General features: G+C 34.9%; 1 protein-coding gene across 7 annotated transcripts; it reads right to left on the bottom strand.

Annotated features, from left to right (window-relative positions):
* Positions 1–712: 712 nt before the first annotated feature.
* Positions 713–5,194, bottom strand: LOC131068523 (uncharacterized). Of its 7 annotated transcripts, none has more exons than XM_058003738.2 (4): positions 4,684–5,194; positions 2,387–3,443; positions 1,866–2,020; positions 713–1,607 (listed from the first exon to the last, which is right to left on the bottom strand). In XM_058003738.2, exons 2-4 carry the CDS (start codon positions 3,387–3,389, stop codon positions 1,275–1,277), a joined length of 1,491 nt encoding a protein of 496 aa, XP_057859721.2. In that variant the 5' UTR covers positions 3,390–3,443; positions 4,684–5,194; the 3' UTR covers positions 713–1,274. The 7 variants fall into 7 exon arrangements, with proteins under 7 accessions (XP_057859721.2, XP_057859738.2, XP_057859746.2 ...); XM_058003755.2 differs by having other exon boundaries at positions 2,387–3,400; XM_058003763.2 differs by lacking the exon at positions 4,684–5,194 and adding an exon at positions 4,435–4,551 and having other exon boundaries at positions 2,387–3,400.
* Between the last annotated feature and the right edge of the window lie 5,891 nt (positions 5,195–11,085).

Below are 11,085 nucleotides of genomic sequence, written 5' to 3'. Positions count from 1 at the left end.
CTAGAAGATTTTCAAGTGTCTTTCAACAATTAAATAAAAGAACATGCAGATAGTATTTTTTGACAAATTTGAATTCAAGGATTTGAAGCTAATTCTATATTCTTCAACAACACTACAAATCCTCTTCAAAACACAATATTCTTCACCTAAAAACTCAAAAACACTCTTAAGATTTCAAAAATCCTTCTCAATAATCATATCCTCCCAAGAACAATAAAAACCCTAGAATTAATGACACCTTTAAATGACTATAATTAACTCTTTCTAGATTCACTAATAATTTAAAGCTAAATGCATACGATCACTAACTATAATCAAAAGTTAATAAAATATTTGAAAAGATAATTAATCTCAAAATTAAGATAATTACTTTGACAGATATCTATTTCCATTCATATGATTAAGATTTTCAATAAACAAATCAAATCATATTTAATTTATTCTAATATAAATATTTAACTAGAAGCCACCCAAGCACTTCTTTATAAGTGAAATGTAAAACCATATAAATTTAATTATCTGATAATACATATTTGAGTGTTCCTCTTATCATATGCAATGTAGTTTCAATCTAATGGATTCTCAACAAAACATTTATTTTTCACATTTCGATAATAATCAACTAACTGTTCATCTCACTCATGAATCTCTATTCCAACCTTAACTGGAGCAATGAACAAATAAATTCATTTACTGAAGAGAAAACAGAACGAGAGAATAAGAAGCTGAAGCTTTATGTAACAGTTGTATAAATACATTGACAAGATCACAAAAGTACATGGACAGTTGAGGTGAAAAAGTACATCGACAATATCAGAAAGATGATGTTATGCAAGCTCAGAATTATAAATACCAGGTGAGGTGAAAATCACAAAGGATTGACACATCAAAGATCATTGATGGTTGAAGTTCCTTAATCATAATGAACCCTAAATCTGCAATATGGTTGCCAAGTGCGTGAATTGCACTTGTTTAGGACCTCGTTTATTAACTATCTGCTGCTTTGTCTATAAAATCTGAACCTGGGATGAAATGAAAATCTGTCACGTCCTCAACCTAATTGAGGAAAATTAGAGAACCTCTATAACTCACCAAAATACAGTCAATCTTAACTTACTGTACACTTCCACAGTTTAGAGCACTCATTACAATAGAGTTTGGTGGTTCAAAGCAGCTTCTCAGCCAATTATAAGTGGACTTGCCCTGAGACCCTGGTCGACGAAGTACATAAATATAAGCAACCCAGCAAATATTGGTTTTTAAGCACAACATCCTTATGCACTACTATCAAATTCTTCAAGACTGGGAATCCTGTTTTGAACTATGCCTAGAGCAGCTCTAGATTCATCATTGGGCAGCTGAAGCGACTGAATCATTTGCATGATTTTATGTTTTTCCTTGCACCTTAGAACCACCTCAAAGTACTGTTGAATTTCATGAGGAAGTAACCCTGACAACAGGTACGGGAAGAGGCCTGCGTGTGATAATTCCATCACGGTGAAACAGCTGCCTAGTAGGTCTTCTTGTTCTTTATTTCCCAAATTTGCAGCCTCTAGGAGTGGAAGTAGACTTTCCTCCTCTTCCTTGAAATGTTCCATACAGTGAACCTGTCAAGTGCTGTCAAATTGTCATGGATTCTACAAAGCTAAAACTGCAACTAGAAGAAAAATAGAAAACGGTAAAATTCTCACATCCTAGTTTGGGGTTCCTTTTGCCTTGTCAGCAAATTACAAGCTTGTTGTAAATCAAAGGGGCATATCCCAGTTTCCCCCGATTGAAATTTTACTTATTCTATAATATCTCACTACAGAACAAAAAGCTTGACCAAGCCAGCAAAGAAGGATCAGAGTAGATGAAACAAATACCTCAAGAGTTCTAAGCCTTACAGACAGCCTAAGAAGGGCTTGACTTCGGTCTGGACTACCAGCTTCAAGAACATGGACTGTTTTTATATCTTCACGGATACCATTCATTATTGGCAAATCTCGTGCATGTTCATCATTTGCAACTTTAGTGATACCTATAAAGATTTCAAGTATTAGTCGAAAAGCAACCATTCATACAGTTTTGTCCATGATAACCTATTGCTTTAGAGAGAGAATTTCTGGATGAAATTGCTCACAACCGTCTGCCGAAAACTTGCACGATTTGGGTTGCACTTTATGAACCATCATCAGGATCTAACGATGGTTACAAAGCATAACACATAACATCAAGGTTCTAATCAATTTTGGAGTGAAATTCTATGCAGAAATTCTTTCTCTAAGCAACATGGACAATAGATGCCCGAGTTTTTAAACTATCGGTTGTTGAATCCTTCTGATTACAAAGAATTGCATCGTAATATCGACAATCAAGCAATATTTCAACCTACTTCAATCCTTACCTCTATCTGCAGTTTCCAGAGCAGGGAAAATAATTCGTTCTTCCATTTGGGCATGTTCCTGCATCAAGTCTACAAGCTGTGCATAACCTTTTGACAACTTCTTTAATTGCATGCCAATACTTCCCTTGGCGGGGTCTACAACCCTATACCCCTGCTGTTTGGCAGCAACTAGATCATCTGCAGTGCGAACAAGCTTCTCCATGTGGCACAATATACTCTTATGCTGCAGAATTGTCAGTATCACAAGCGGAGGCGGTCTCTTTTCAGCCAAGGTTTTGGCTACAGATTTCTGTAACAAGTCCAAGTCTACTCGAACAACGGAATAACAGGGGAAGTTCAACATCTGCCTGCTATATTTCTGCAAATGCAAATTCTCTGAGCTGATTTCCACACCTCTAAAATGCTGCAATGGGAAAATCAGATAAAGAAATGGAATAAGATATACATCCACCAGACTGAACTGATTACCAAGAAAATAAGGTCCCCTGTTACTGTATTCCATTATTCCCCCATTCAATCTTGCAAACGCTGTTTCGAGCTTAAGCAGGAGTTCTTTCTGCACAAATATGTTACCATCATAAAGGATTTCTGTCATTAATGGCGAGAAAATGTCTCGAACATAAACCACCCAATTTTGTGTAATATCAGCCAAAGGTCCATCAGGCACAAGAGGTGGGGTAGGGAATTTCGCCTCAATATACTTCAAAATGACATCAGATGAGCCAAAAAGAATATCCATCCCAGACTTGAGGATGGGAAACTTCATATCTGGGCCTATGGTAGCAAGCATATCCAACTTATTATTTTGAATCTCATTCTCAGAGTTCACGCTAAAGTTCCGAACATGGATTTGCTTGTATTGCAGAGCAATCCTAATACGAGATGTCAAAGGGCATATTTCAGATCCAAACAAACTTACAACAGGTCGGCCTTGTACTACATCAGGTGGTACAACTGCAGGAGACTCTTCTTTGCTAGATCTCCGTGACCAATTGCAACCCATCCCGGGCAAACCTAAATATTATATAAACAATATGAGATTAACGGGTGTTTTAAGCTGCACAGACACAGAGTTTAAAAAACGGATCAGGCAGAAACGATCTAAATCAAACATAAAGAGTCGATGCAGGGCAAGTTCTAAGACCAAATCAAATACAAAATATCAACAGGTTAAAATAAAATTCATCGAAAATGAAATATATGAAACACATGAGAATAAATTAAACCTGTTGAGGCAACGCTCTTACACAATAATTGCTAAGGGTTTCTTCCAAAAACTGAAGTAGCTGTGAATTTCTTGCTAAAACTTAATTTCAGCTCAGGAGCATGCATTCAACGAAATCAAGATTCTAGGAGAAAGCAAAGAGAACGCCCATGAAAATCACAAAATCGAAAGGAAGGCCGAAAGGCGATTTAAACAATTGACAGAATAGCTAAAAAGAAAAATGAATAGGACATTATGGAATAAGGCCGTCTATTGCAAATTCAAACGATCACATCAAAATGTAAATGCAACAATATTTACTGCGATTAATTCCAAAACAAACGCTTAATATCAAAAGATTCCAGAATAATTCAACACCTGCAGTACCTATGGAGGTGTGAATTTAATCCTAATATATTATGTCAGCTCGACCCTTGCAAAGAGCCGGCCAAGAATATAATCCTTTATAGCTAATTATGAAAAGGGAAGAAAATTGCAAGAATCTCTCAAAACTTGCAAGAAAAACAACAAAATCTGTGCACCTGTTTCCTTGTAATGATGGCGTGCTCGTCTTTTTGATATAATTTTTTATTTATATTTAGAAAAGAGAAAAAAAAAGAGTCAAGAAAGATTTATGTCGCAATTTCAAACGATCAAATCAAACTCCACAAAGAAGCACGGCTGAAACTGTAAACTGTAAATGAATAGTATTTACTGCTAAAGTTGCGAGACTCGAGCTAAGAAAATGACAGACAGCGAGAGATTATTTTTTCAAGAATAAGCTGGAATATCCAAAATAACGGTATTAAAATTTCAAATGCCGCGGCCAAATAACCATACCTACCTGGATACCCTAAAATACGATATTTCTCAAACGTCAAATCCGCAAAATGAAGACACACAAAAAGCAGATATCACAAAGTTTCAACACTAATACGGCTGCCAAATCAATAGTCAAGATGATAACTACATCCCTGTCTTGTTAACCAAGCTTCCTATACTCGTGCGAGGGAGCGGAGATATCGAGGATATTGGTAAAAAATGTAGAAAACAAGTACAGCGGTCAAAACAAAGAATAGTTTAAAAAACGTACCAAACAATGGCGCCAATTGCAAAATCCTCTAAACAAAGCATTGGAAAGAAATAGGCGCCAAGAAGCCGGCATGAACGACGGCACAGAAACGAAGCAGGGTCCGCCAAAACATATCGAGAAGTAGACCAAATCTTACTATTAAAAACCAGAGCTCCAAAGCCAAAATCCAGAATACTAATATATAGAATCGAATCCAAACTGAGTAAATATGCGCCCGCCAGGGAGTTTAAAAACTGATAACTTGGACGCCATGGCATCCGTGATGACAATTAATATATTTATCAATCCGATGTAGACAACTCATTTTAATTCCATTCGCTATATTTCGATCACGAAATGATCGAGATTGATGGTGATCAAAATTTGTGTCGCCTTGTTCGTTCCAGATAAGTAGTTGTAAAACCGCGTTGCCTTATTTGGGATGTGCATTTTCACATTTTGTTACCCTCCACCGGATTCGAACCCATCTCATTTGCTTACAGATTTACCAATTCCTAAGGCACACACGTGGTAAAGGTCTTGTGGGTTTTATTGGGCGCTTGCTTGACGGCGAGTTCCTTGGTGATGTTGCTTAAATGGTTCTACGGTACCAAATAGTAGTTCTCATGTCAAAACCTGAAACTGAACAGGGTATGAAGCCAACTACCCTTTAGACTTCACAAGCACCACATTACTAACTTAGGCTATGGTCCAAGGAAAGGATTACTTAAAAAAAATTCTTAAGGGATGTTGAGAAAATTTGGGATTGTTTTTCGGATTTGATTATTTTTTAAAGGGTGAATGATATAAATGCATATTCAATGAGATTGAGATACAAAAGTAAGCAAAGGGCAAATTCCAATCAATAGTAAATATAGATGAAACCACCAAGTGGTAAGAGTGGTATTAGTAGGAAGGATCATACTCATCAAGTTTATCTCATATACTAGCAAGGATAGCACCATCATCAATAGGTTCCAAACCAATAAGAGAACCCTCCTCTTGATCTTTTGTAGGTTGCCAAGCATGAATGAGGGAATTAGCCAATTCCAAGTGACAAAAGTTGCTAAAATATGGTCAACTAAGAGCACCACACACACGGGAAGAGATGGAAGGTGGTTGGGAGGGCTGAGACCATCCATAGGTAATAGGATCCTTTAAACCTTGCAACTAAAAGCCTTGAGATTGGGATCCATGATCTTGTTTGGTAGATTGGCGATGATCAAACTTGTGCGCTCAAGGTGGGGAGAAAGCAAGGGTTGAGACTCTGGCATTATTGTAGTGGCTAAGAAGCTCTTGTGAATGCCTTATTCCAATGTAACTTTGTAAGCTTGCAACTTGATTTGCATAAGCACATTAGAGCAAATAATGGCCTTAGTGTATAAAGAAAAGTGATCATCAACCAAACAACTAGAAAAGAAAGTTGAATTTATATCTTTTCATGGGAGGCGAGGCCAATTGTCAAGCAACACCAAATACCATTTGAAAGGGTTAGGCAAAAAAAGCTTAAAGATATCATGTATCCAACTCCAAGCTTCTAAAACGTTGGAACTAAATTGGAAACTATTCTTGAGAGATTCTAATTGTCTTCAAAAGGGATAGTACAAGAGTTGAGAACTCCCAAGTGACTGAGAAGAGATCCAAGTGGAAGACATTGGTAAATAATGCACATTGCAAAATGAGCCAATTTAGGCTCAAGAATGGTTAACCAAACAATTTGGAAACAATGATGCAAAGCTCCAATTGAAAACTAGAGGTGCCAACAGTGGTTTAACTAGTCTACCATTGGAAGATAACACATGAGCCGCATGTTGGCACCTTCAAATTTGGGAGAAATTTGAAGTGCCTATGATGGAAAATCAGTTGCAGCACTCAAAGATACACCTGTAAAATTTGCCCAAGTAGCTCACTTTGGAGAGCTACATTTTGAAGCCAATTGAATATTATGAGAAATGGCTCTAGGAATATGTCACATGCCATCATTAAGTGCATATTCTCGCTTGTAGCATCCCATGATTAGATTAGAATCATTTTTCAAGCACCTAGTTTGAGGGGTTAACACAAATTTGCATTATGTGGACTTTTAGAATTGTTTGAGTAGCCTGCTTTAGAGGCTTGCATTTCACACCCAGTTGATTGTCATGAAAAACCAATATTTTTCTTGTATTTCCAGCATATTGGTGTACCCCTCTGCCAATTGTCAGATCCCCAACTGCCAAGTCTAAGTCCTTTGCAGTTTGCAATGTTTTGTTGTTTGTACAGAGAAATGTTTTTCAAAAGGCTCACTTTGAGCATTCAGATTTCACATCCAGATGATTGTTACAACAAGACCATATTTTTCTATGATTCCCTATATCTTAATGAGCTTGCACACCAGTTTGTAGAGCCCCCTGACTCCATTTGATGTCTTTCCCAGGTTGGAACCAAATACAGATTGTTCAGTTTTACTGATAAAATAGTGTTAAAACTATTGAAAGAGCCTTGCATTATGGTTTTTATTTTGCAACCCATTGACCTGCACATCAAACTGTAGATACCTAAAAATGTCTCATTAATCGCACACTAATTATTCGTCCTAATTAATTAAGTAATTATTTAATTAAACTAATTATTCTTCTGAACTGACTCAATCATCAAATTCAACATTTCTAATTATCGAATTTCTATTCTTTAATTAATTAATCAATTAACCCTATCTCAAATATTAATTAAATATTATTTATTTAATTAGTTATGATTTATTCCTTAGTTAAATAATCTTTATTATTTAATTAATCCCATTTCTAATGTTTAAATAATTCTATTTAAATTATTTAAATTAATTAACTTATTCCTCCAATTCCCCAAATTCGAATTTCAAATAATTCCATCTAATTTCATTTCTCTCAAATTCACAATTCCCCAAATGTGGATTTCAATGAATTTCATCTAATTCCAAATCATCAAATTAACATTTTACCAAACCTGGATTTCATCACATTTTAGTTAGTCTCATGTGCATTGTAGCATTTGAAAACCCAAATTCAAATTCAAATAAGAATGAAATTGAATTTCAAATTCAAAGTCCTACAACACATGTTGAAAATCAGAATTGATTGATCAAATCACTTAACTAATCAATTAACTCAATTAACTCTCCAATCTCCCCTTTTCATTCCAAATCACCTTTTCTGACTAATCAAGCAATTCTGTCTTCTAATCAATCAATTTAGTTTTCTCTTCAATCAATCTAGTCAACTGGCTAATCTATTTAGTTCACTATCCAATCAATCTAGTTGACTACTCAATCTATTTAGTTGACTATTTAGTCAAATGAGTTAACAAATCAATCTATCTTGTTAACAAGTCAATCAATCCACTTAACTGATCAATCAAAATCAGTGAACTATCAATCAACACTTCAGTTCAAAATCCCTCCCCATCTCACCTGAAAATCTATAAATACAACCTCATTTCCCAATTTCAATCTAGAATCACAAAATCATAGTCTTCAAAACAATTGTCTACTTTATGTAGGAATTCTAGTGTAATGCTTGAGAGCCACCTTCATACACAATTTAGAGAAGAGCAATGGAAGCCTTGTCAAATCAATTGAGGGATTCTTAATTAGATTATTTATTCAATTCTATTGATTTTGCATTATTCTATTGTCATTTAGGAGTAATCTTAATTAGATTAGAGTTGTGATTCGCTCTTTGATATCTGATTATGTTATTTATGACTAAATTTACCCCTAACAAACACAAACCAATTGGTTCCCTGAAGTCTCTGTAGTTCAATAATCTCATGTGTAAGTTTTTAGATCTTCACGACATTGTTTGCTATTTTTTGAGGATGCATATGAAATAGGGTTTGAAAGGGTTTTGGCAGGTTCCAGTACATAAAATACCCAAGTAGTCAACTTTGGTGATTAATATCTCACACTCTAGAAAGTGTCATGTGAATCCACTTTGCAGTATGATTCCCAACATATCGGTCTACGTGCCTACCAGTTGTCATGGTCTCATGTTGCCATTTGATCAATTTTTAAAAGCGTTTCTAGAGGCTCTAGGCTCATTTTGGTCACTAAATAGAGAGGTCAGAAATCAAATTTCATTGATTATGTTTCTCACATTTTTTGATCCAGATGAATGTTTAAAATGGTTTTAGGTTAGTCCTAGGGCCCAGTTGTTTGCAAGCGAAAAAAAAATTAGTTAGACCCCAACTTGCTTCATAGCATTGCATTTATATTCTCTAGGTTAATATTTAATTAATTTAGATCATTTTCATGATTTAATAACATATACAGAAAATGGAGACCAAGTATTATTGAAGATTCAAATAATACATTTTATGATTTTAATGCATAAGGGTAGAGTGTCGAGATGTGTTAAATGGGATAGGTCTCCTCCAAAGTTCACGAGAAAAAAAGAAAAGGAATTAAAATAAATCTTTATTCAAATTATTATTTAAAATGTTTACATTTTAAAACATTATTAAATATGTTACTTTGCCCACCTTGTTTTTCACGAGGCATAGGGGTTCTCGGGTACTTGACAAAGGTTATCTTCAATCCCAACACGTGTTGAGAAAACTTTCAAGAAAGGAAAAAATTAAAATTTAATGTTTGCAAAGGTTAGTGGGCTCCACATTGTTTTTCAAAAGGCAAAGAAAGAAAGAGCTCGGTGAGTGATAAGCAAGCTTTCAAGAGGGAAAAAAATAAAATCTAATGTTTGCAAAGGTAAGTGAGGTTAGTGGGTTCCATTTGTTTCTTCACAGAAAAGGAGTTCACTCGGAGCTCGGTGAGAGGGTGTAAGATGCCCCAACGAGTGCCCAAGTTGTGATGGTTTAAAAAAAATTAATATGTTTATATCTTGAGGTGCCATATAATTTTTTGGGAGCTCAACAAAATGAAAAGGAAGCTTCAACGAGCCTTGAGAAAGTGAAAGGAATGTTGCCCTAAATTTGTTTGCGTAGAAAGGGAACTAGAGTTTGTAGATATTATAGTTGGGAATGCTCTGCAGAGATGTATGCAAAATGTGGAAGCAGAGATTGGATATGTGAACTTTGTGAAAAGATTCAAAAGGATTTCATCCCATGGATGCCATGATTGTAGATGTGCAAGAAATAGATTTGTTGAAAAGGCCACAGCAACTTTCAATTAGATGCAATTTGTAGATGTAAAACCAACCCGCCACCAATCTATTAATATCTTTTAAATTATGATATGGATACGATTGATTTCTGGATATGTTTTAGGAAACATAGTTCTCAAAAAACGCTCAAAGCTGTAGAAAAACTCATGTCGCGGATTAAAAGTTACAATTACTAGAAGTTGAAAAGGTTGTACGGAGCTTGTTTTGGTGTATGATATGGGAAATAAAATATTTTCATATAAATTGCACAAATGTTTCAATACTTAAATTTTAAAATCAAAGGGGATAAAGCTTCAGGGCAAGAAGATGTTTTACTCAAGAAGTAAAGATCCACCAAGGTGAAAATAGTGAGTGAAATAATAAATAAGTAGGTGACTGTGTTTACTTCTGAGTAAAAGACAAATATGAGTAAGAGTATTTTATTAACATGGCAAAATGTTATGCATAAATTATTTCTAGGGGAGACAAATAATAAAAAAATATTTGCAAGTGTGAGGGTGCTTTACCAATGGAAGTTAAATATTTTCTCTCATGAGTGGGATGTTGCAATTAAAATATTTTCACTAAATAACTAAGTTGTGCTCACATATACATGGGTGATGTTTTCTTCATCAAGGTTGAAAGTGAAAGATGCAAAACAATGAAGCAAAACATTTTCATAAAATAAAAATATTCTCATGAGAGGATACACTGACAATGGGAGAATACATTCATTGGAAATATAATGAATAAAGTGGTAAAGTGTTGTTTCTTTGAAGTGAAAATTATTCACGGAGGGAAAACAAAGTAAATACGGAGAAGTGACAAAATTGATTGCAAGCAAAATAAAGGAATGTGTTGATTAAAGACAAAAGAGAGTGCAAAGAGATGGAAGATTCCAAAATTAGGTGCATATCAGAATTGGAAGGGAAGGACACATGTCATCAGCAAATCATATCTGGAGACTCTTGTTTTTCCATTTATTATTCCTCTCTTCTCTTTTCTAGGGGTTCCACTTCCATTTTTGGCATATGTAATTGTTTGTACAAGACAATTTAGGACTAAGTTTTTCTTTGAAATTTTAGTTTCAACATGTTGTAATTTGATTTTGGGATGATGACAAGAAAATTAGTTTGTAGTGTTGATGTGAAAACATGTTGTAATGTCTCTTGAATGTGTTTAGTTTTCTTTTGAGTCACGATAATCAAGGGTTTGAATGCTTCATGTTACACATTTGTTGTAACAAGTGTTGAATTGAAGGCGCATGTTTAAGGAATGTGTTAAAGTTGTCTTTCAATTGAATGTTGGA

The sequence above is a fragment of the Cryptomeria japonica genome, chromosome 11, assembly GCF_030272615.1.
Source record: "Cryptomeria japonica chromosome 11, Sugi_1.0, whole genome shotgun sequence".
NCBI classification, from domain to species: domain Eukaryota; kingdom Viridiplantae; phylum Streptophyta; class Pinopsida; order Cupressales; family Cupressaceae; genus Cryptomeria; species Cryptomeria japonica.
Note: the sequence above shows the minus strand (reverse complement) of the source record. Positions and strands in the feature narration are given on the sequence as shown.

Coding starts and splice junctions, on each gene's coding strand:
- LOC131068523 (XM_058003738.2), bottom strand. CDS start 3,389: ATGGGTTGCAATTGGTCACGGAGATCTAGCAAAGAAGAGTCTCCTGCA. Junction 2,021..2,386: donor TCTGGAAACTGCAGATAGAG/GTAAGGATTGAA, acceptor AAATCTTTATAG/GTATCACTAAAGTTGCAAAT. Junction 1,608..1,865: donor TAAGGCTTAGAACTCTTGAG/GTATTTGTTTCA, acceptor AGCACTTGACAG/GTTCACTGTATGGAACATTT.